This window comes from Mastigoproctus giganteus, chromosome 1 (assembly GCF_048544385.1).
Source record: "Mastigoproctus giganteus isolate SK-2022 chromosome 1, ASM4854438v1, whole genome shotgun sequence".
NCBI lineage: Eukaryota > Metazoa > Arthropoda > Arachnida > Uropygi > Thelyphonidae > Mastigoproctus > Mastigoproctus giganteus.
The window spans coordinates 14766668-14792638 of record NC_143575.1 but is presented as its reverse complement, the minus strand read 5'-3'; the positions used below and the strand labels follow the sequence as shown (position 1 = coordinate 14792638).

Sequence of the window (25971 nt, the reverse complement as noted above, 5' to 3'; positions counted from 1 at the left end):
GGGTGGTTTAATAGGTTCAAGCACTGTGTTGGTTTCCAAAACATTAAAGTATGCAGTGAAGTTGCCAGTGCCGATTCTGCAGCTACAGATAAATTTTGTGATGTGTTGGAAAAAACCCCTCCTAAATCTCCACAGCCCTCAACTTTCGCAGCGGCATACTTATCAGCTGGAGAGTTAGTTCTGCCAATGATTCTCAAAATTAAAACTTGCTTATGTTATGCATCTCTCCTCTCTCTTTGTAATTTGATAATTTTGTACAATTTTGTAATTTTTCCTGTGCATGAGAAAAAAAAATTAAATAAATAATTCTATTTACATGTTCATCAAACATTTCTTTTTTGCTTCAATCAAATTTACAAGTGCTGCATAAGCATTTAGGGAAATTCAGACTTACGTAGAGTTCTGTGGAACGCAACCCTTACGTAAGTTGGGGAGTTGTTGTTGTTGTTGTTGTTGTTTTTTTGGTGCAAGGGCTGCTTAGGCCATATTGCACCTATCACTGTTATAAATGGTACATATGCATGGTGGTTGTGATGGCATTACTTAAAAACGATCATATAATTCGATAATTTTTGTGAAGTGAAAGAACTCCAGTAGATTAGCGTCGTTACCTATGATATGGCAGAGTGTCAAAGGTTCTTTAAGGTTTGGTAGAAAGCTAAAAGAGACTTGGCGGGCAGTGGTGTATAAAGTACACTCAATAAGAATATGCTTTATTGTGAGTGGACAATTGCACTGTGTGCATTGTGGAGGATCATTACCTGTGAGGAGATAAAGGTGGGTAAGGTGACTATGGCCAATTCGCGCTCTAGTTAAAATTACTTCCTCCCTCCTGTTCATACGGAAACTGGAGGTCCACGATTGCGGTTCAGGTTTTATTTGGCGGAGTTTGTGTGTTTGGGCTTGCCATTGAATTCTCCATTGTTCTTTACACATTCTTTGAATGTTACTTTTGTAGTCAAGATATGGGACGTAATGCTGTGATAATTCTCTGTCGGATGGATGTTTAGCGGCATAGTCTGCACGTTCGTTTCCTAGTATCCCAGCATGGCCTGGGATCCAACAGAAAATGACCACTCGTTGGAGTTCTTGAAGATGCATCAGTTTGGATTTTATGAGCTTTATTAAAGGATGTGTTTTAGAAGAATTGTTCTGTAAAGCTATAATCGCACTCTGGGAGTCTGTATATATCATGCTTTTATGGATGGTCAGATGGAGGATATTTTCCACTGCAATTTTGATGGCGTATAATTCAGCTGTATAGCTGCTGCATTCATTGGGAAGTGATACAGAAAAGGTTTTATGAGGGAAAACGGCTGATGCACCCACTCCACTCTCAGATTTTGATCCGTCAGTATATATTTTTGAAAAATGCAGATAATTTTGTGTATGGGCTATATGGAGTTGTTGTATATTAACATTTGCAAGAGAGTGTTTTCCCCAGTTTAGAAAATAACTGTCACAGAGTGGCATAATACACCTCCATGGGGGATCCGTACTGCTTAAATCTTGAAGAACTTTATCGGGATCTATATTCCAGGTTTCTGATAGTGCTTGAGCTCTGAGAGCAAAAGGTTGAATTGCTCTTGGTTTATTTCTATAGAATGTTGTGAACTGTGGGTCGTTAAGTATCGGCCTAATGGGATGGGTAGGTAGACTTTGGATTTTAGTTGTATAGTTAAGAATTAACATCTTTCTTCTGAGGGTTAGAGGAAGTTCATGAGCATCAATATAAAGACTTTGGACTGGTGAAGTTCTATAAGCGCCTGTAGAAATCCTCAGGGCAGAGTGTTGAATTGGTGCAAGTCGCGCTAGCACACTTTCTCTAGCAGAATCATACACCGGGGCACCATAATCAAGGCGAGATCTGATTAGGGCTCTATACAAATGCAGTAACGTGAACCGATCTGCACCCCATGATGTAGAAGAAATGACTCTGAGTATGTTCATTTTTTTCAGGCAAGACGTCTTTAGATGTTTAACGTGCTCTTTGAAGTTCAACTTACTATCAAAAGTCAGACCAAGCAGACGAATGCTGCTCACAACTGAGATAGTTTGATTTGTTAAGTGTACTTCTGGATCTGGATGCATCTTCCTTTTGTTGCAAAAGTGAACTACTTTAGATTTTGAACAAGAGAGTCTATACCCATTCTGTGCCATCCATAACTGAATATTATTAATTGAAATTTGGAGCTGCCGCTCAATGAAAGTCATGTTTTGAGAACTGCAAGAAAAAGTGAAATCATCGGCATAGAGGTATGAATTCACAGTGCTGGGCATATATTTAGTCATATGGTTTATTCTTATTGCGAATAAGGTGGCACTGAGCACAGAGCCTTGTGGGACCCCTTCTTCTTGTATATATGTTTGAGAGAGAACTTGTCGGTATCGGACTTGAAAAGATCTGTGCTGAAGAAAATTCAATATGAAGTACGGTAAGTGGCCTCTCAGGTCAAGGGAATGCAGATCTCTTAGGATACCAAAACGCCATGTGGTGTCGAAGGCTTTTTCTACATCAAGGCATACCATGACGAGATGCTCATTTCGAATGAATGCATTCCTGATGTTTGTTTCCGCTTTGACCATGAGATCCAGGGCTGATCGATTTTTTCTGAATCCAAATTGATTGTCAGAAATTATATTCTTAGAGTCGAAAAACCAAGTAAGTCGACGGTGAATTATTTTTTCCAGGGTTTTGCTTAAGCAGCTGGTGAGAGAAATAGGTCTATAGTTTTCAGGAATGGAATGATCTTTTCCTGGTTTCGGAATTGCTATTATATAGGAGTGGTGCCAGGAACTGGGGAAACAATGTTCAAGAAAGATGCGATTGAAAAAAGTGAGCAGTGAACAGACCGATTCTTTATTTAAGTGTTGGAGCATTATGTAGTATATTCCGTCGGGGCCTGCAGCACTGTGTTTTGAGCTAGATATGGCTTCTTGAAGTTCAAGCATTGTAAGCGGCTGATTATAAGGTAAAGTACATTTACTCGTAGATCTGAAGTTCAGTTTGGACTTTTCAGCTAATGCTTTGATCTTCTGGAATGATAGATCATATGCTGTTGAGGCAGATAGCTGTGAAAAAACAGTCCCTAGGGCATTGGCTATATCTACAGGAGAAGAAAGATCCTGTCCATTCCAGTTCAGAATTGGAGAGGATAATTGGGGAGCTTTGCCACTTAGTTGTTTTATTTTCCGCCATATTATTCTTGAATCAGTATTCTTATTAATCGTGCTCGCAAATCGAATCCAAGATTCTCTTTTAGCTTTCTTCCTAATGTGACGGGCCTTGGCTCTGAGTCTCTTGTAGTTTATAAGATTGGCGGTGGTGGGATATTTTCGAAACAGATTCCATGCTCGGTTTTTTTCTTTTTTTGCACCTTTGCACTCTTCGTTCCACCAATAGTTTGTGGTTCTATGGGTTGTTGACTGTGATTGTGGAATCGCAGTGCATGCAGCAGCGAGTATTTGTCTTGTGATGTGATCGGTAGCTGTGTCAATAGGACAGGTTTCGATGATCTGTTCATCAAAGGACACTCGGGAAGTGAATTTTGCCCAATCTGCTCTGTGAAATTTCCATTTTACATAGTTTTGGGAAATTATGGATTGTGCTGTTTGAATTTTACATATTAGCGGAAAGTGATCACTATTTAGCGGGTTGTCGAGGGCCGTCCACTCAATACTAGGGAAGAGGATCGGAGAGCATATCGAAAGGTCTATTGCAGAAGTTGTACCCGTAGAGAGATGGATGTAAGTTGGCAAGCCAGTATTTAGTATAATCAGATTTTGTCTGTCAGCAAGCTGTTCGATAAGTTGTCCTCGTCTATCTGCATTGGGAGAACCCCACAATGGATGGTGTCCATTGAAGTCACCCAATAAACAGATAGGGGTTGGCAACTGCTGAATAAGATCTTCCAGTTCATGGATGGTATAGGACTGATTGGGCGAAAGGTAGATAGAAACAATTGTCAAAGTAATACCAATCACAATACGTGTTGCAACAGCTTCGATGGAGGTTTGTAAAGGAATTAATCTGCAAGGTACTCTGGAGTCTATGAGTATGGCTACCCCTCCGTGAGCATTATTTGTAGCAGTTCTGTCTTTTCTAAAGAGTGCATAATTTTTAACTGAGAGTGACACATGACGTGTTAAATTTGTCTCCTGTAGGCAGATGCCTACGGGATGATAACGATCAATTAACTCGTGGATATCATCAATGTTACTGCGAATTCCTCTACAGTTCCACTGTATGATTTGGTGCATTATTTGGTTTTGTTACTTGAGGAAGATTCTGAGTCTTTTTTATTTCCAGGCTGTTTGTGGCGATCGAGTTTCATTTTCTCTTTTCTTGGAAAGGTTGGGCGTCCGGTATCCAAGACATCTTCTGCATGAAGATCTAGGATAGGTTCATTTGGGTCAGCATTGTTATCAGTGTCCATATTTTCTGAAGTGATATTGTTTGTCTTCCTATTTGTAACTGAGTCGGTTTTTGACTTTGAAATATCTGGTGGTCTATGTGGGGTTGCTGGTGGGACTGAGACAGGGGTGTTGTTGGCTCTATCTACTACCTTTTGCTCTTTTGGAGTCTGTTTCATTGATGGTGACAGTATAGATCGGGCCCAATCTGCAATCGACATTGTTGGGGGAACTGATACTTCAGTTTGTGTTGCTGTTGTTTGGTGTTTTTGCATTGCTGCTGCATAGGTGTTCTTAGGTGCGTTAAGCATAATTTGCTTTCTTGCCTCTTGGTATGTGACTTTTCGTTCTACCCTGTACTTTTGGATTTTTTTTTCAGTTTTCCATAGATCGCATGACTTGGAGTAGGCTGGATGCACGCCTTTGCAATTCAGACAGTGCGGTGTTTTGGCGTCACAGTCTGTGTGCGAATGTTCTTTCGACCCACAGTTTGGGCAGGCTGGATCTCCTCGACAAGCCATTTGTGCGTGACCAAATTTTTGACACTTGTAGCATCTTATAGGATTCGGGATAAAGGGTCGTACTCGGCAGTTGAGATAGCCGGCTTTGACACTGGATGGCAAGATAGGTGTTCCGAATGTCAGGATGATGTTGCGGGTGGGAACAAGTTCTCCATCTTTCCTGATCATGATGCGCTTGGCTTGTATTACTTTCTGATGTTTGAGTTCTTGGGCCAGTTCATCTTCTGTTACATTTATCAGATCCCACTCAGCAATTACTCCCTTGGAAGTATTTAGTGTTGCATGAGGGGTAACTTGAATGGGTAGCCCGCCAAATACTGTTAGTTTCAACAGTCTCTCAGAATGTGCACGACTCACTGTTTCTACCAAGAGGTCTCCAGATCTTAGTCTTCTCACCATTTTGGGAGAGCCCGCCACATTTTCCAAACATTTTTGTATAAGAAATGGTGAGAGAGTGCTCATAGATTTGTCCGACAGACTATGTAAGATAAGGAATGATGGGCATTCCTGTTGGTCTGTGTCTGTACGCAGTCGTTTAGACTTTGTTACATCGTGAGAAATTTCATGATCAGTATTGTTGATGGTACTGGATGAGCGCCTAGGCTGCTCAAGCTCTGGGTAATTGTCGTAGTCCATGTTAGGCTCCTTTTTGCCCTGGGAGGTTGACTTTCCCTCCCAAGTTTCCGGCCCCGCCACGGGGAGGCAGGAGCAGTGCCGCAAGGAGGCCAAGCGGTTAGATAAGTTAGTTGGTTAGTAAAATAGAGTAAATATATGTAATTAAAAAGAAAGGTGAGTTTCCTTCCTTGTTCTTACTTGTGATTTTTCAAGTATAGAACTGAATTATAAATGAACTTCCAGTAAAAAACGATATAACTTAATATAAACTTTTATCACTTGGAAAGATCGCTATATATTCGCACTTTGAACGCTTGACCTCGAATTCGCTTGGCACCCGGGGCCAAGTTGGGGAGTGGCTGTATATATAAATCTGGGAGGTGCAAGCTTCTAAACAGTGTTTTTAATCTATTCCATTTGCAGTATTAAATTTTTAAAAATTACAGACTTACCACCTATGCTTGCATTATACGCTACTCCGATTCCACAAAATTCATTATAGGCTGTAGCTGCTACTTCTCCTGCACATCTTGTTCCATGCCTTTGAAAAAATTAATAATGCTTATAATTTAAGATGAACAATGATAAAAAAGATATCTGATACTAAAATATCTAATTACTGGTAATGAACAAGGCTCTGCATTAAATTTTTTTAATTATTTTTGAAACTTAATAACATTACATGTTTTAGAACCGCTGTGTTCCATCGGTAAAAATAAGTTAAACTTAAACTGCCAACTTTTACTTTACATGCTAAGGCCTGTGTCATTCAGAGTAGAGTAAAACAAAGAACTGGCTGACCATGTTTCCTGTTGCTCCGTAAAGTGTTCATTTCCATCCCCTTACATTTACTAACTTTCTGTTATAAACAACCTATTCTATGAACAGTGGATATGAGTTGTGTGAATTGAATTCTACAACTGATGGACACAGCTTTTTTTCAAATTTCATTTTATTAATTTAAATGCTATTAACAAGAAGATTGCTCATATACAGCAACTTCTTCCCAGTGATCTGGCAATTTGAATGATTATCTATCAAGAGTTACTTTCGTGAATGAAAATTGACAGCATGGTATCGTTTGGAATGCTTTATGAGCAAGGCAAAGTATATGCGGCATAAACTTGCTTCCCTGCATCACTGGACACTGCCGTTCGTGGACTAATTTAATTATTAGTGGAGTCCCCCACGGTTCAGTGTTGGGTCCATTGTTGTTTTCTGTATTCATTAATGATATTGATGATGGTATATCAGGCTTAATGTCCAAATTTGCAGACGATATGAAGGTTGGCAGGGTTGTTAAGGACACTAATGACATTACGCTGCTGCAAAAGGATCTAGAAAAATTGAGCAGATGGGCTGAGAGGTGGCAAATGAAGTTTAACATTGACAAATGTAAAGTACTACATATAGGAAGCAGTAACCCCAGAGTAACGTATCAACTCTGTAGCACTACACTGACATAGGTAGAGAGTGAAAAAAGACCCGAGGGCAATTGTGCAGGCAGATATGAAGTTTTCTGAGGAGTGCAGATGGTCTGCAAGAGTAGCCCATGGTGTCTTGTCAATGATACATAGGAATTTTTCTAGCAGGGATAAGGAGGTGATTATCACCTTGTATAAGGCAATGGTCAGGCCACACCTTGAGTACTGTATACAGGTCTGGAGGCCTCATTTTAAGAAGGATGTAGAGCTGTTGGAACGAGTACAGAGAAGGGTAACAAGATTAGTGAATGGAACAAAGGGTTGCTCTTATGAAGAAGGGCTTAAATTTTGCAAATTACAGTGTCTGGAGACTAGGCACCTGTGATGTGATCTGATTGAGGTGTATAAAGCCTTGAATGGTTTGAGCATGCTTAATGCTGATGGGATTCTTCCTCTTGCTCAGAATAATCATCTGAGAGGGCATAAATTCAAATTGAGGAAAGACAGTTGCAGGATAGATGTGCGGAAATTTGCCCTTAGCCAGTGGGTAGTTGATAGGAGGAACAGATTTCCATTATTTGTTGTGGAATTTGATAGCCTAAATAAATTTAAGGCTGAGATGGACAGGTATTTGGAACGAATGGAGGGGTGAAATGGGAGGAGTCCCCCCCCCCCGCTGATGCTGCATAAGCTTGCTTTCTTGCATCGTATGCCTCTACTAATGCTAACCCATACTGTGTCTGAACTATTACTGCAGTCTTGTCTAGGTGATCCTGCATCTCTTCTTTAATCAGCAACTCCATTATTTTCCCCAGAACAGAAGTTAAACTAACAGGTCTATAATTATTTGTCACCCTTTGAATCCCCTTTGTGAACTGGGGATACATTTGCACATCTCCAGTCCATGGGGACCTCCCTTGAATCTAAGCTTGCTCTCATAATTATGGCTAAGGGTTTGCTTACTTCCCTCACTGCCTCCTTCAATATAACTGGATATATTCCATCTGCCACACGTGCCTCTTTCATGTTTAACTTCAACAATTTCTCCTCCACTATTACAAAATTATTTAGCTCGCTGTTAGAGTTTAGTAAACTTCTGTCCTCCCCTTCCTTATAGAATTCCTCACACATGAATGTAGGTACAAAATACTCATTCAGTTTGTCAGCTATCTGAGTGTTTAAGGCTTTGAATAGCTTGAGCAAACTCAATGCTGATGGGATTCTTCCCTTTGCTCAGACTTTGCACACAAGATGTATAAATTCAAATTGAGGAAGAATGGCTGCAGAACAGATGTGCATATGTTTACCTTCAGCCAACAGGTGGTTGATTGCTGGAACAAGCTTCCATCTACTGTTGTGGAACTGGATAGTTTTAATAAATTCAAGGATGAACCAGAAGAGCTATTGGTGGAGATTGATAGAGTATTTACGTTTTTTTACGGGATTTTTTTTCGGCTGATGCTGTATAAGCTTTCTTTTTTGCATCATTTGCTGCTATTAATACTAATATATTTACCATGTGAAAACAAATCTCCCAATCTTGTAATTCAAGGACATTGTGAAGATCATGTCAAAAATAAAATCAATTGAACAGGTTTTTTGCCTTTATGCATATAAGCATTAAGCTCATATGCATAAATGCAGCAAACCTGCTAAATAGATTTTATTATTTTAGGCATGTTCATGAAATGCTTATAAGCAGCACATCACTAGGAGTGATGTGCTGCAACACATGTGTCGCACATCTCATTCAAAATGCACCCAAGTGCTGTGCCATAATGCACACAAGCAGTCATTCTTAAGTGATGAACCAATGGAGGGGTGAAATGGTGAAATGCCATAAACAAATGCACAAGAAATTAACAACTACTCAATATTGGCACAATGAATGTTTTTTTTTGTAATGCTTATAGACTTGGCATTAGGTTTTACACATTCTTTGCTTATGTTGATGTTAGTTTAGGTAAATGAATAAACCTTTCATAAAATTTTAAGTTATCTGTTCTAATTTACAGCTCAGCATAAGTGTTTACTTTTAGCAATAAATTCAAAATTTTCATTTTGAACCATTACATATGAATTTTCAGAATTCTAGGGATGTCAGAATGTTGATTTTTCTCAACATTCCAAAAATTATGGCACACAATGGTTTCTCTCACATTTAGGTGGCACCGATGATGTTAAGATGGGTAACTGTGAATACAGCCAACAGAAGAACTATTTTTTGGCTTACAGCAACGTTTCTTTAAAACCATAATGTTCATCAGAAACAACTATAGCAACTATGGACATGTTTTTTTTTTTTTTTTTTCTTTTTTATTTCACACAACAATTTTTGATGCTTTGCACATAAAGCACAAAAACTAAACTAGCCATGCCAAAAACAAATACAATGAAATCATAATTTTCCATAGATCCAAGCACTTTGGTTTCAAATTTATATGAATTTAATCCATTTACACCCTGGAATCTCTCACATTGTAGAAGCTTATCACTGGTTTAACAATTCCCATAATGACAGTGCCTGGTTATTCACCAATGAAGGAACAATAATCCCTGAAAATGAGATTACTGTTTCTTCACTAGCAAGTACAGAAAAGTGCTATTTATTTGAAGCTGCAGTTCTAACCACACATTTCAATTTCAAGGTGCTATCCTAAATATGGATCTGACCAATCAATGCATCCATTTTAAAAGTACAAAAGGTTGGGAACATTGTTCTAAACTATCTACGTCAGACATTAATTGTAATTTAACAGAAAATTCATTTTATTTTTAAAGAAAACTATTAAATGCAGAGTTAAAATAAAAATAAAGAAAAGCTCACTTATTATCCTCATTGTCCTGAGGCATAGGATTATCATCCTGGTCATTAATATCTGTACTAGCCATAGGATCCTACAATAACAAAAAAAAAATGAAATCATAATTAATATAAATAAATAAATAAATAAATAACTACTCTGCTGAACACATCTTTCATATAATTCTAAAGGAATAGTAACAGTGTGGACCTGACGTGACACAATGCATTGTCTTGGAAGAGCGTTTCTATCCAAGATTATGTACAACATGGTAGGGTGCATATGGTCTCTTAAGAGCTGCCAGTAGACCTCACCAGTGAAATATAGGTCCATATGCACCAGGGGTCCTAGTACTTTCCAGCAAAAGATGTCCCATACTAAGCAACCACCACCTGCCTGGATAGTGGGCACCACGTATGATGGGTCCATGGACATGTTGCTTGCACCACACACACACACACACACAAAGGCATCCATCAGCATGCTGCACCAGGTATTGGACTCATCTGACCAGCACACTCATTTCTTATCTTCCAGTGTCCGACCAGAGTGTTATCGATGCCACAGCATTCGCCGTGGATGATGATCAGCAGTGAGGAGATGGTGTCTCTTCAGTTATCTGTGGAACCACATAAGCCTGAGTGCACGGCGCATTGTCATTTGGAATATCGTTCTTGCATTACCCATTTTGTACTGCAATATCAAACTGTCTCGCAGTGACCTGCCATTGAGCCCGTACAATGTGCTGCACCCTTCACTCACCACAAACATCCACCTTGCATAATCTTTTACAGTTCTTTCAGTTATAGGTAACTTGACCCATTCAATACAACTCTTTGTACACCTTAACCACAGCAGGCTGTGAGCATCCAAGACGTCATTTCTGATATAGAAGCACCCAATGCACATGCTCCCACAAGCATGCCCTTTTTAAACTCTGTGATATCTTTACTATATCCAATAACTCCTATTTAATTACTCGTGCTCTAGTGTACAGAGTTGTTCAGCTTTTTATACTACAAGCTATGCAGCATAGTTCATTATGAATGGGGTGGCCATAATTAGATGATCAACGTGTGTATATACAGAGAGAAAAGAGACAAAAAAAAAGTAATACAGGAGGAGAGTAATAAATATTACACAGTTGTAATGCACCAACATAGAGCCATGATGACGAAAAGTTTGAAGAAATGTACACTGAAATTGTGAGCCTTCTAGATGAAGGGACTACTCACTGCACCATCATTATGGGGGACTTCAATGCTAAGGTTGGAAAGAGATAAAAGAACACAGAAAGGGAAACCACACGAAATTTTGTAATTGGTGAAAGAAATGAAAGAGGTGAAAACTTGTGGAATTTGCAGAATTTTGAAGAATATCAGTAATGAATGTTTTTTCAAAAAAAGGGTGAACAGAAAGTGGACATAGAAAAGCCCAAATAGATTTTAACGACTAATGAAATTGACTTCATACTCATTAACAGAAGATATATTGTGAACGATGTTACCATCTTGAACAAGGTAAATGTTGGAAGTGATCACAGAATGATAAGATTCACACTTGATACAGATGTAAGAAAAGAAAGTAAAAAAACTGACTCGAGTAAATAATATGAAGGTCTTAGAGATAACAGAAGAGAAGGAAAAAAAGGAGTATGTACTGAAACTTAAGAGCAAGTTTGAGCAGACCTTTCCAGACCAAGGTATCAATGAGAACAATAATTTTATGAAAGTGATAAAGCCCGAGAAACATAGGTAAAAAGAAATCCAAAGAAGAAAAAAAATTAGTCAAGACACTTGTCATGATGAACCAAAGACAACAAATGAAGAGCAAGATAACCACCAGCAAGTACAAAATTGAGTATACCAAGTTATACAAAGCCATTAGAATGAGACTCAGAGAGGACATAAGAAGATTTAACAAAAGAAAAGTAGAACAAGCACTAAAGAGGGCAGTGATTCTCTTTAAAAATTACAGCTGTGAATTTACAGGCTCCAAAAAAGCATAAGTGTTTGCCTTTTTATTTACCTAATTGTTATTTTATATTGTACTTTATACGTAGTCTTATAGTTACGCTGGTTATTTTTATTTTGAATTTAGATAAAGAGTTTTTTTAGATTACTACTTGATATACGTAAAACCGTTATTTCGTTTGAATCTTGCAGCCATTGTTTTTGTATAGAGTAGTAGGGAATTCAAATTTTTAATTGTGGTAACTAGGAATTTGATGCCTAATTTCTAGTGTCAAGAAATTAGGCATCAACTCAGCGTTCTATTGGGCATCAATGAGAGCTTGAGGTGTAGATGCCCTTGAAGAAATTAATGAGGGGCCTGTCAAGCTCTCAGCTGCCCAACTCAACGACAGAGCTCACTCCTGGGCATCAGGCAACACAGCGGCAATCTCCAAGGCAGAATGTGCTGGTCCCAAAGGAACTAGTTATTGTTGGTGACTCTATTGACAGGGAGACAGGGAATATATTGTGTAAAAAGGATAGATGGAACAGGACCAGGGTATGTCTGCCAGGGGCAAAAGTTGATGACTTTGTAAAGCATATATCATCTTTTAAGGGCACAAAAGGTGATATTGTTGAACACGTTAGCACCAATGATATTAAGAGTACAAGATCTGTAGATTTACTTAACAAGTACAGGTCAATGTTGCAAAACAGACGTGAGTCAGGGTTAAATTTGAAAGTGTCTGCAATTCTGCCCAGATACGATAGGAGGGAGTACATGATGAGAGCTTTGTCAATCAATTTGGCCCTGGAGGGAATGTGCAAGGCTCAAGGGGTAGAATTTTTTTCAGCGTGGTCTGTGCTTGTTAACAGGAGAGACTGCTTCTACCGGGATGGGATACACTTAAATATGAAGGGTGCAAGAATATTTGCTGATGCTATCGAGGCAGTGTTAGATGGGTTGGAAAACTGCTAGCTTGGGGGGGGGGGGGGTTCACAGACTAAAAGGTTAAAAGTAGCTGCAGGCAGAGCTGAAAGTGATTCTTCCACAACTTCTATTAGAATAAGTAGCGACCTGGAGTGAGGGGTGCTGAGGGTTTCAGGGACTGATGGCAGTCATCGTGAAACAGGTGGGTATATGGGATGTGTCAGGGTAACTAGGAATAGTAAATAAATTTGATGAATTTGAAGTGTTGGTCAAGACATCAAAGGCAGATACTGTTGGGATATCGGAGACGTGGTGTCAGACTGATATTAGGAATGCAGAATTGGAATTTGGGAAGCACAATGTGTACAAAAAGGATAGACAGGATAGGAAGGGAGGAGGTGTCATGCTGTTAATTAAGAAAAACAAAATCAAAACAAGTGCATCCAGTTGATATAGATGAACAGTGCACTGTTGGTCAATTTGGTGTGACGTAAGCACTGCAAAAGCAAAAATAAGAGTAGGAGTGTATTATAGGCCTATTGACTCGAATGATTGATTTTTTTTTTTTTTGATTTGGTAGTTGTTGGCGCATCGGCTTCTGTGGCCATATTACACCTCCCACGGTTTTTGCAGTACTTTGATCCAAGCCCGAGGCGGGAATCGAACCCGCGACCTTTGGGTTGCCGGGCAGGTACTTTACCCACTCGGCTAGCCCGGTCGGCTGACTCGAATGAGTACAATGAACAATTGTAAAGAGAAATAGTAGGCTAGTATATCAGAATGTCTTATAATGGGGGATTTTAACTTACCAGATATTGACTGGAACTTGTGGGTTGGTCACTCTCACACTAGTAAGACTTTTGTGGATTTATTGGATGATTGTTTTCTGCAGCAGCATGTTTGAGAGGCAACCAGAGAGGGTAATACTCTTGATCTGGTTATTAGCAGTGATCATTCATGTATTAAGAATTTGCAGATAAAGGAACTACTAGGAGGCAGTGATCACAGTGTACGGATGTGGGATTTACTTAAAGATATAATTACCTTCAGGGGTAAAGGAAAGGGTTTTTGCTTCCATAAAGGTGAGTACAGTGGTCTCAGACAGTTTCTAAATTCTGTACAGTGGGATCAACTGATGATGTTACCAACAGTAAATTAAGTGGGAAGCATTCAAGGAATTAATCGTGGAAGCTACTAAAAGTTTTGGGGCGCCTCCGTAGGCAGGTGGGCAGGAGGAGCAGTGCGTAGCACACGCTTCTTGATCAGACCGGGGTTCGAGCCCATGACCACCAAATACGGAGGATGCGGAAAGGTCAGGGAATGACCACCGCATATCCCAGGAGCAATATGGCCTTAGTTGCTAATGCTCCTAAAAACCAAATAAGAACAACAACAATAACTAAAAGTTTCATACCTATTAAGAAATATTATTCAAGGTTTCGGCCTAACTGGTTATCAAATGAACTAATGAGACTCGTGACAGAGAAGAAAAATGCATGGGATGCATATAAATTATCAAGCGACCCAGAAGCCTATGGCGGATATAAGCTAGTCTGTACTCAGGTCACAAAGGAGGTTAGGCACGCGAAGGCAGATTACGAAAAATCTTTGGTAAAGGATGCTAAGAAAAACAGCAAGGATTTCTTTACTTATATAAACTCTAAAAGGAAGGGGATGAATCTGATAGGTCCACTTGGTATCGATTGTTCGATTTGATTATCCTGTTCAGATAGCAAACAAACTGAATGAGTATTTTGCATCTACATTCACGCATGAGGAGTTATTAAGGTTTGAAAATGGCAGAAAATTATCAAATTGTAGCAGGGTGCTTAATGATTTTGTAATCACTGAGAGCAAAGTGGAGGAGAAATTGTTGAAATTAAACATAAGAAAGGCACCTGGGGTGGATGGGATCTATCCAGTTATATTAAAGCAACTAAGCAAACCCTTAGCCATAATTATGAGAGCATCCTTGGACTGAGGGGAGGTCCCCATGGACTGGAGATGTGCAAATGTATCCCCAATTCACAAAGGGGGATCGAAGGGTGACATGAGTAATTACAGACCAGTTAGTTTAATTTCTGTTCCGGGTAAAATAATGGAGTCACTAGTTAAAGATGCATTGCAGGATCATCTAAACAAGACTGCAGCAATAATTCAGACACAGCATGGATTTGTTAAGTGAAAGTCTTGTCTGACAAATCTGATAGGATATTATGATGTGGTTACAAAGGAACTGGATGCTAAAAATAATTTTGATATCATATATTTGGATTTCAGGAGCAAAGCTTTTGACACTGTTGCGCATGGAAGACTATTGTACAAATTGGAGCAGAATGGTATTAAGGGTAAGTTGCTACAATGGATAAAAGGATGGTTAAGTGGGAGAACACAGAGGGTGGTAATCAATGGGTGCTCCTCTTTGTGGACTAATTAGTGGAGTCCCACAGGGTTCGGTGTTGGGTCCACTGTTGTTTTGTATATTTATCAATGATATTGATGAAGGTATATCAGGCTTAGTGTCGAAGTTTGCAGATGATACAAAGGTTCGCAGGGTTGTTAATGACAGTAATGGTAGTGTGCTAATGCAACAGGATCTAGAAAATTTGGGCAGATGGGCTAAGAAGTGACAACTGAAATTTAACCTTGACAAATGCGAAGTACTGCATATGGGTAGAAGTAACTCCAGAGAAACGTACTAACTGTGTGGTACTACACTTAAGATGGTAAAAAATGAAAAAGACCTGGGAATAATTGTGCAGTCAAATATCAAGTTTTCTGAGCAATGCAGACAGGCTGTCAGGGCAAGTCATGGGGTTTTGTCAATTATATATAGGAATTTTGCTAACAGGGAAAAGGAGGTGATTCTCCCTCTGTATAAGGCAATGGTCAGGCCACTCAAGGCGTGGCCTGACCATTGCCTTATATATAACGCCATAATGCTGGGGAATACTGTGTACAGGTCTGGAGGTCTCATTTTAGGAAGGACGTAGATTTGCTTGAACGTGTACAGAGAAGGGCAACAAGATTGGTGAGGGGAATGAAGGGATCCTCTTACCAAGAGAGGCTTAAGTTCTGCAAATTGTAGTAGCTGGAGACTAGGCACCTGTGCGTTGATCTTATTGAGGTGTATAAGGCCTTGAATGGGTTGAGCATGCTGAATTCTGATGGATCCTTCCACTTGTTCAGATTACAAACCTAAGGGGGCATAAATTCAAATTAAGAAAAGACAGATGTAGAATAGATCTGCGAAAATTTGCCATTAGCCAGCAGGTGGTTAATTGCTGGAACAAACTTCCATCTGTCGTTGTGGAAGTTGATAGGTTAAATAAACTTAAGGAGGAACTGGACAGGCATTTGGAAGGAATGGTGTGATTTTTTTTTATTTGGCTGATGCTGCATAAGTTCATACACTTGGTTTCTTGCATCACATGCCACTACTACTAAGAGAAAACAAAGGACTTAAATCAACAGTCACAAGCAGTAATACAGAAAGACAAATGATACTGTATCTGGAGAATAGTGATTGATGTACTTATAAATATTAGAGAAGGCATAATTCAAGTATGCAGAAGACTACTATAAAGTATTATAAGGAGCAAGGGAATGATGCTAGCAGTGGAGAAGGTGGATCACAAATTTACAAGACATCCTACATACCCGATATCCAACCTAATAAAACAGAACATGCATTGAAGAAAAGGAAGAATCAAAAAGGCCCGAGGTGAAGATGAAGTTAATGTAGAGGTGTTAAAATTGGGAGGATGAAACGTGACATAGCAACTGGCAAGACTCTTCGCAAAATACATTAAAATAATTGCATTGAAATAATGCAATCATAATTTTGTTGCATAAGAAGACAAATGTTGTAGAAACTATAGACCAAATAACTTGTTGTCCCAAATCTACAAATTGTACACAAGAGTCATCATTAACAAATTAAAAACAATAGTTGATGAGAATCAACTAAAAGAGCAAGTGGCTTTAGGACAGGATTCTCAACTCTTGATCACCTTCACATAATATCACAGCTAATGGAGAAAGCAAATTAATATAAAACACTATGCCATGAATTTATGGATTATAAAAGGCATTTGACGCCATACAGCATAAGGTAATGTTTAGGGCAATGGAAAGACAAGGCATAGACATCCCATACATTTATTTATTTATTATGATTTGGAAGAAAATATATGAGAATGCTACCTCCTTTATTAGACTAGAAAAAGACAGTAGCAAATTTAAAATTGAGGAATGTGTTCAACAAGGAGACACTATCTCCAGAGTCGTTTACTGATGCCCTTGAGGAAGCTTTCAGAAGATCTGACTGGTCACAGAAAGGAGTCATTGTGAATGGAGAGTACAAAAACCATTTATGTTTTGCAGATGATATTGTGATCATAAGCCATGATCCTGAAGAATTAGAGGAAAACCTTAATGAGTTATGCAGAGTTAGTAAGGATTTCGAACTAAAGATGAATATGGCGAAAAAAAAACTGAACAAGTATGCCACAGAAAGGGATATAAATCATTGAAGGAGTAGAAATTGAAAAGGTGGACTCATACTTATCATAGACAAGTCATTAGCTGTAACAATGATAAATGGCTGGAAGTCAAGAAAAGAATAAATTTTGGATGGATAGCATTCAGGAAATATAGTCACATACTAAGGAGCAATTTCCCAATTTGTCTGAAACATAAAATAATCAACCTCCAATGTATACTTCCCAGCATGACTTATGGAAGTGAAACTTGAGCACTCACGAAAAGAATGCTGGGAAGTATACACTGGTTGAATTATTTTATGTTTCAAACAAATTGAGGAAATTGCTCCTCAGTATGTGTCTATATTTGCTGCATTTTATTCATCCAAAATTTATTCTTCTCTTGACTTCCAGCCATTTATCATTATTACAGCTAATGACTTATATCTAATATCTAAGATAAGTATACAGAAGGGATTATATTAGGAATCAGACTGTTGGATAAGAAGAGATACACATGGATTAGGCAGCAAACTCAAGTAAAGGACATTCTTATCAAAACTAAAGAATTGAAACAGCCTTGGGCAAGACATAACTCAAAGACATGACAGATGGACTAAGAAAATAACAGAATGGTACCCAAGAGGAGCTAAAATAAAACCTGGAAGACAACAACTGAGATGGACAGGATGAAATTCATAAGCTTGTGGGTAAGAAATGGACAGCCCTTGTACAAAACAGAAGGAACTGTAAAGTTGCTGGACAGACCTTCATCCTGCAGTGGATAGAAAATGGCTGACAATGATGACAGTTGTAATTAAACTAAATAGCTTAGTTAGCATTAGCATTAGTAGAGGCATTTGATGCAAGAAAGCAAGCTTATGCAGCATCAGCCAAAAAAAAAAAAAAAAAACCCACTTCCACTTCACCCCTCTGTTCGTTCAAAATACCTGTCCAGCTGAGCCTTAAACTTATTTAGGCTATCAACCTCCACCACAAGGGATGGAAGTCTGTTCCACCAACCAACCACCCGCTGGCTAAAGGCAAATTTCCGCACGTCTATCCTACATCTGTCTTTCCTCAATTTGAATTTATGCCCTCTCAGGTGATTTTTCTGAGCTAGAGGAAGAATCCCATCAGCATTGAGCATGCTTAAACCATTCAAGGCTTTATACACCTCTATCAGATCACCTCGCTGGTGCCTAGTCTCCAGACACTGTAATTTGCAAAACTTAAGCCTTTCTTCGTAAGAGCACCCCTTTGTTCCATTCACTAATCTTGTTGCCCTTCTCTGTACTCGTTCCAGCAGCTCTACATCCTTCTTGAAATGAGGCCTCCAGACCTGTATACAGTACTCTAGGTGTGGCCTGACCATTGCCTTATACAATGGAATAATCACCTCCTTATCCATGCTGGAAAAATTCCTGTATATCATTGACAATACTCCATGAGCTACTCTTGCAGCCCGTCTGCACTGCTCAGAGAACTTCATATCTGCCTGCACAACCACCCCCAAGTCCCTTTCATTCTCTACCACTGTCAGTGTAGTACCACAGAGTTGATACGTTGCTCTGGGATTGCTGTTTCCCATGTGTAGTACTTTACATTTGTCAATGTTAAACTTCATTTGCCACCTCTCAGCCCATCTGCTCAACCTTTCCAGATCCTGTTGCAGCAGCATAGTGTCAGTAGTGTCCTTGACAACCCTGTCAACCTTTGTATCGTCTGCAAACTTGGACATTAAGCTTGATATACCATCATCAATATCATTTATAAATACAGAAAACAATAATGGACCCAACACTGAGCCCTGAGGGACTCCACTAATAACATTAGTCCACGATGAGCAGTGTCCATTGATTACCACTCTCTGTCTTCTCCCCCTCAACCACCCCTTTATCCATAGCGGCAATTTGCCTCCAATGTCACAATGCTCCAGTTTGTGCAGCAGTCTTCCATGTGCAACAGTATCAAAAGCCTTTCTAAGATCCAAGTATATAATATCAAAGTTATTCCCTGCATCTAGTTCTTTTGTGACTGCATCATAGTATTAAATCAAGTTGGTCAGGCAAGACTTACCTTTAACAAAACTATGCTGTGTCTGAGCTATAACTGAAGTCTTGTCTAAATGATCCTGCAGTGCTTCTTTAACCAGTGCCTCCATTAATTTTCCTGGAACAGAAGTTAAGCTCACAGGTCTATAATTACTTTTGTCAGCCTTTGATCCTCCTTTGTGAATTGGGGTCACATTTGCACATTTCCAGTCTATGGGTACCTCCCCTGAGTCCAAGGAAGCTCTCATAATTATGGCTAAGGGTTTGCTTACTTCCTTTGCTGCCTCCTTTAATATAACTGGATAGATCCCATCCACCCCGGGTGCCTTTCTTGTGTTTATCTTCAACAGTTTCTCCTCCACTTTACTCCCAGTTATTTCAAGATTCTGTAGCTTACTGCTAGAGTTGAATACACCTCTGGCATTCCCCTCGCTGAATAACTCCTCATGTGTGAATGTCGATGCAAAATATTCATTTAGTTTGTTAGCTACCTGAGCAGGATCATCAACAGTTGACCCATCAATATCAAGTGGACCAATCTGATTCATCCCCTTCCTTCTAGAGTTTACATATGTAAAGAACTCTTTGCTGTTTTTCTTTGCATCCCTTGCCAAGGATTTCTCGTAATCTGCCTTCGCCTGCCTAACCTCCTTTGTAACTTGGTTGCATATCAACTTGTATCTATCATAGGCTTCTGTGTCATGTGTTAATTTGTAAGTATCCCATGCGTTTTTCTTCTCTGCCATATGCCTCATTAGTTCATCTGACATCCATTTTGGCCTAAACCTTGAACAATATTTCTTAGTTGGTATGTAAAGCCTAGTAGCTTCCAAGATAAGTTCTTTGAATGCTTCCCATTTTGAATTTGCTGTTGGTAACACCATCAGTTGGTCCCACTGTATAGAATTTAAATACTGTCTCAGTCCATCGTAGTCGCCTTTACGTAAGCAATAACCCTTCCCTTTACCCCTAATGGTAGTTACCTCTTTTAGTAAATCCCACTTCAGCACACTGTGATCACTGCCTCCTAGTGGTTCATTTATCTGCAGATTCTTAATGCATGAAGAATCACTGCTGATAATCAAATCAAGAGTATTACTCCCTCTAGTTGCCTCCCGAACATGCTGATGTAGAAAACAATCATCCAATAAATCCACAAAAGCCCTGCTAGTGCGTGAGTAACCAGCCCCCAAATTCCAGTCAATATCTGGGAAATTAAAATCTCCCATTATAAGACTCTCTGATTTACTGGCCCACTCTATTTCCCTGTACAGTTCCTTATTATACTCATCAGAGTCATTAGGCCTATAGCACACTCCTACTCTCAATTTTGATCTCCCAATGCTTATGTCACACCAAACTGACTCAACACTGCACTGTCCATCAGTGTCGACTGGCTTCACTTCCTTGGTTTTTATGTGTTTCTTAACTAATAGCATAACCCCTCCCCCCTTCCTATCCTGTCTATCTTTTCTGTAGACGTTGTACTCCCCAAATTCCAGTTCTGCATCCCTTATATCTGTGTGACACCATGTCTCTGATATCCCAACAATATCTGCCTTTGATGTTTTGAGCAATACCTCAAATTCATCAAATTTATTTACTAAACTCCTAGCATTGGTGTACACAAAAGTATACCTGCACCTGTTTCTATTCTTAGCTACCCTAACACAACCCATGTGTTTACTTGTACTGCAATGGCTTCCAGCAGTCTCTGAAATACCATGCATCTTGTTTTTCAGGCTTCTGCTCATTCTAATAGAAGCAGTGCAAGAATCTCTTTCACCTCTGCCAGTGGCTACTGTCAATCTATTGGTCTTTGTCTCCCCCCAAGCTAGCAGTTTTCCGACCCACCTAACACTGCCTCGATAGCATCAGCAAATATTCTTGCACCCTTTCTATTTAAGTGTATCCCATCCCTGTAGAAGCAATCTCTCCTGTTAACAAGTACAGTCCAGGCTGAAAAAATTCTACCCCTTGAGCCTTGCACAATCTTTTAGTGAATGTAAACTTAGAGAATTTTATTAAGTGTTCTATAAAGTTATTTTATTAGAAATTAATTAATAAGGAGATAACTATATTTACTTTTCATTTCTATTAATCACAAAAATTAAAAAAAAAGAATAGTAACGTACATTTCAGGCATATTCATTTACATGCATACATTATGTAAAATTATGTAACCTGTTACTAAATGAAAATTAAAACCATAGGAACTTCCACACCATGACCGAAGAAGTCGATGCGCAACAACAACAACAACAACAAAAAAAAACCTCTCAACCAACAAACCGTAATCTGAGCAAAGCAAAATAAGCATATTTTATTTAAAATATGCTTATTTTTTTAAGGGCACAAAAGGTGATATAGTTGTATACGTTGGCACTAATGACATTAAGAGTAGGAGACCAGCGGAATTACTTAACAAGTACAGGTCACTGTTGAAAAAAAGCCGTGAAGTAGGGTTAAATTTGCAAGTGTCTGCAATTCTGCCCAGACACGATAGGAGGGAGTATATGATGAGAGCCTTGTCGATCAATTTGGCCCTTGAAAGATTGTGCAAGGCTCAAGGGGTAGAATTTTTTTCAGCCTGGAATGTACTTTTTAACAGGAGAGATTGCTTCTACAGGGATGGGATACACTTAAATAGAAAGGGTGCAAGAATATTTGCTGATGCTATCGAGGCAGTGTTAGGTGGGTCGGAAAACTGCTAGCTTGGGGGGAGACAAAGACCAATAGATTGACAGTAGCCACTGGCAGAGGTGAAAGAGATTCTTGCACTGCTTCTATTAGAATGAGCAGAAGCCTGAAAAACAAGATGCATGGTATTTCAGAGACTGCTGGAAGCCATTGCAGTACAAGTAAACACATGGGTTGTGTTAGGGTAGCTAAGAATAGAAACAGGTGCAGGTATACTTGTATGTACACCAATGCTAGGAGTTTAGTAAATAAATTTGATGAATTTGAGGTATTGCTCAAAACATCAAAGGCAGATATTGTTGGGATATCAGAGACATGGTGTCACACAGATATAAGGGATGCAGAACTGGAATTTGGGGAGTACAACGTCTACAGAAAAGATAGACAGGATAGGAAGGGGGGAGGGGTTATGCTATTAGTTAAAAAACACATGAAATCCAAGGAAGTGAAGCCAGTCGACACTGATGGACAGGGCAGTGTCGAGTCAGTTTGGTGTGACATAAGCATAGGTAAATCAAAATTGAGAGTAGGAGTGTGCTATAGGCCTAATGACTCTGATGAGTATAATAAGATACTGTACAGGGAAATAGAATGGGCCAGTAAATCAGAGAGTCTTATAATGGGGGATTTTAATTTCCCAGATATTGACTGGAATTTGTGGGTTGGTCACTCACACACTAGCAGGGCTTTTGTGGATTTATTGGATGATTGTTTTCTACACCAGCATGTTCGGGAGGCAACTAGAGGGAGTAATACTCTTGATCTGATTATCAGTAGTGATTCTTCATGCATTAGGAATCTGCAGATAAAGGAACCACTGGGTGGCAGTGATCACAGTGTGCTGAAGTGGGATTTACTCAAGGAGGTAACTACCATCAGAGGCAAAGGGAAGGGTTTTTGCTTTCGTAAAGGCGACTATGATGGTCTGAGACAGTATTTAAATTCTATACAGTGGGACCAACTGATGATATTACCAACAGCAAATTCAAAATGGGAAGCATTCAAGGAACTAATCTTGGAAGCTACAAGGCTTTACATACCAACCAAGAAATATTGTTCAAGGTTCAGGCCTAAATGGTTGTCAGATGAACTAATGAGACATATGGCAGAGAAGAAAAATGCATGGGATACATACAAATTAATGGGTGACATGGAAGCCTATGATAGATATAAGTTGGTCTGTAACCAAATCACAAAGGAGATTAGGCAGGCAAAGGCAGATTATGAGAAATCCTTGCAAAGGACGCAAAGAAAAACAGAAAAGAGTTCTTTACCTATTTAAACTCAAGAAGGAAAGGGATGAATCAGATTGGTCCACTGGATGTTGATGGTTCAACAGTTGAGGATCCTGCTCAGGTGGCTAACAATCTAAACGAGTATTTTGCATCTACATTCACACATGAGGAGTTATTCAGGAAGGGGAATGTCGTAGGTGAAGTAAACATTGGCAGTGAGATAGATTATTTTCTAATAACTGAGAGGAAAGTGGAGGAGAAATTGCTGAGGATAAACATAAAAAAGGCACCAGGGGTGGATGGGATCTATCCAGTTATATTAAAGGAGGCAGCAAAGGAAGTAAGCAAACCCCTAGCCATAATTATGAGAGCTTCTTTGGACTCAGGGGAGGTACCCATGGACTGGAGATGTGCAAATGTAACCCCAATTCACAAAGGAGGATCAAAGGCTGACACAAGTAATTATAGACCTGTTAGTTTAACTTCGGTTCCAGGAAAATTAATGGAGGCACTGGTTAAAGAAGCACTGCAGGATCATCTGGACAAGAATTCAGTTATAGCTCAGACACAGCATGGTTTTGTTAAGGGCAGGTCTTGTCTGACCAATTTGATTGGATACTATGATGTAGTCACAAAAGAACTGGATGCAGGGAATAACTTTGATATTATATATTTGGATCTTAGAAAGGCATTTGATACTGTTGCGCATGGAAGACTGCTGCACAAATTGGAGAAGTGTGGCATTGGAGGCAAATTGCTGCTATGGATAAAGGGATGGTTGAGTGGCAGAAGACAGAGAGTGGTAATCAATGGACGCTGCTCGTCGTGGACTAATGTTATTAGTGGAGTCCCTCAGGGCTCAGCGTTGGGTCCATTATTGTTTTCTGTATTCATAAATGATATTGATGATGGTATATCAAGCTTAATGTCGAAGTTTTCAGATGATACAAAGGTAGGCAGGGTTGTCAAGGACACTACTGACACTATGCTGCTGCAACAGGATCTGGAAAGGTTGAGCAGATGGGCTGAGAGGTGGCAAATGAAGTTTAACATTGACAAATGTAAAGTACTACATATGGGAAACAGCAACCCCAGAGCAACGTATCATCTCTGTGGTACTAAGCTGACAGTGGTAGAGAATGAAAGGGACCTGGGGGTGGTTGTGCAGGCAGATATGAAGTTCTCTGAGCAGTGCAGACGAGCTGCAAGAGTAGCTCATGGTGTCTTGTCAATGATATACAGGAATTTTTCTAGCAGGGATAAGGATGTGATTATTCCCTTGTATAAGGCATTGGTCAGGCCACACCTTGAGTACTGTATACAGGTCTGGAGGCCTCATTTCAAGAAGGATGTAGAGCTGCTGGAACGAGTACAGAAAAGGGCAACAAGATTAGTGAATGGAACAAAGGGTTGCTCTTACGAAGAAAGGCTTAAGTTTTGCAAATTACAGAGCCTGGAGACTAGGCATCGGCGAGGTGATCTGATAGAGGTGTATAAGGCTTTGAATGGCTTGAGCATGCTCAATGCCGATGGGATTCTTCCTCTTGCTCAGAATAATCACCTGAGAGGGCATAAATTCAAATTGAGGAAGGACGGATGTCGGATAGATGTGCGGAAATTTGCCTTTAGCCAGCGGGCAGTTGGTTTGTGGAATAGACTCCCATCGCTTGTTGTTGAAGTTGATAGCCTAAATAAATTTAAGGCTGGACAGGTATTTTGAACGAACAGAGGGGTGAAATGGGAGTGGTGTGTTTTTTTTTTTTTTTTTTTGGCTGATGCTGAATAAGCTTGCTTTCTTGCATCATATGCCTCTACTAATGCTAATACTATAAGCACTGCATGCAAAATTACTCATAAAACAGAAAATTGTTATCATACTTGTAGTGCAGTGATTAACCTTTTTTGATACTATGAACTATCTTTTTAAGTGAAGAAATTATGAGGGTCATCAACATATTTCATTTTGTTACTATAGAAATAATATTCATGCTAATAATTAGCAAGGATATTATTAGTATAAACTTAAACACACATTGACCAAGGAAATATGCCTGTTACAAAAATAAATAAAGCTGACCCCACTCTAAAAATGTAAGAAAGTAATAATGACTTTTGATCACAGGTTAAGAAACACATTTGTAGAGGTTTAAACTTTCTCATTCAATTACAGAAATGAATATAATTTTCAAATTGGAGTACTAAGACTTCTACATCTGGCAAACAACATATACGACTTAAAGGAGAAGGGGAAAAAAATTCCTTTAATTTTTAATCACATTATCAAATATTACTTAATATTTTTACTGTTACTGATTAAAGCACAGTATTAAAAAAAAAAAAAATTATACTTGCGTAATTCTGAATTAAGTCAGGATGATTTGTCTGAATTCCATCATCAAGGATGCTCACAACTACTCCTTTTCCTGAATATCCTTTCTGCCATGCTGCAACGAGATTCATGTCATGGCCTCCCCGCCCACCTCCATGCTGCATAAGAAAACAAATAATGTGAATAGTGAAACAGCCAATCATTAACTTGTCTTTTCAATAAGACAACCAACATATATATTAACTTTTTTTTTTAAATTTATAGAATCATAAATAAAAGAGAAAAGTAGTTACTTTATATATATATATATATATATATATATAATATTTCTATTATATCAGAAACCATGAAAAAACTATACACAGAACTAATTACCTAAAAGGAAGTCACAAGTGTTTTATTGTTTAGCTTCTTATAAACAAAGAGCAGCATAATGAAAAAGCTTTAGATTTTTCATTATGCTGCTCTTAAATAAGTAGATATGCAAGCCACTGATTAATCTCTGAAAT

At 39.0% G+C, this 25971-nt stretch overlaps 1 protein-coding gene across 1 annotated transcript in view; it reads right to left on the bottom strand.

The window, feature by feature from the left end:
* The window catches only part of Fur2 (furin-like protease 2), a 319466-nt gene that overhangs the window by 174977 nt on the left and 118518 nt on the right, over nt 1–25971 (bottom strand). The window contains exons 4-6 of the mRNA XM_090382727.1: nt 25486–25620; nt 9801–9871; nt 6002–6090 (exon numbers count right to left, since the gene is read on the bottom strand). Of these exons, the coding sequence (XP_090238853.1) occupies nt 6002–6090; nt 9801–9871; nt 25486–25620 (295 nt within the window). The remainder of the gene's footprint in view (nt 1–6001; nt 6091–9800; nt 9872–25485; nt 25621–25971) is intronic.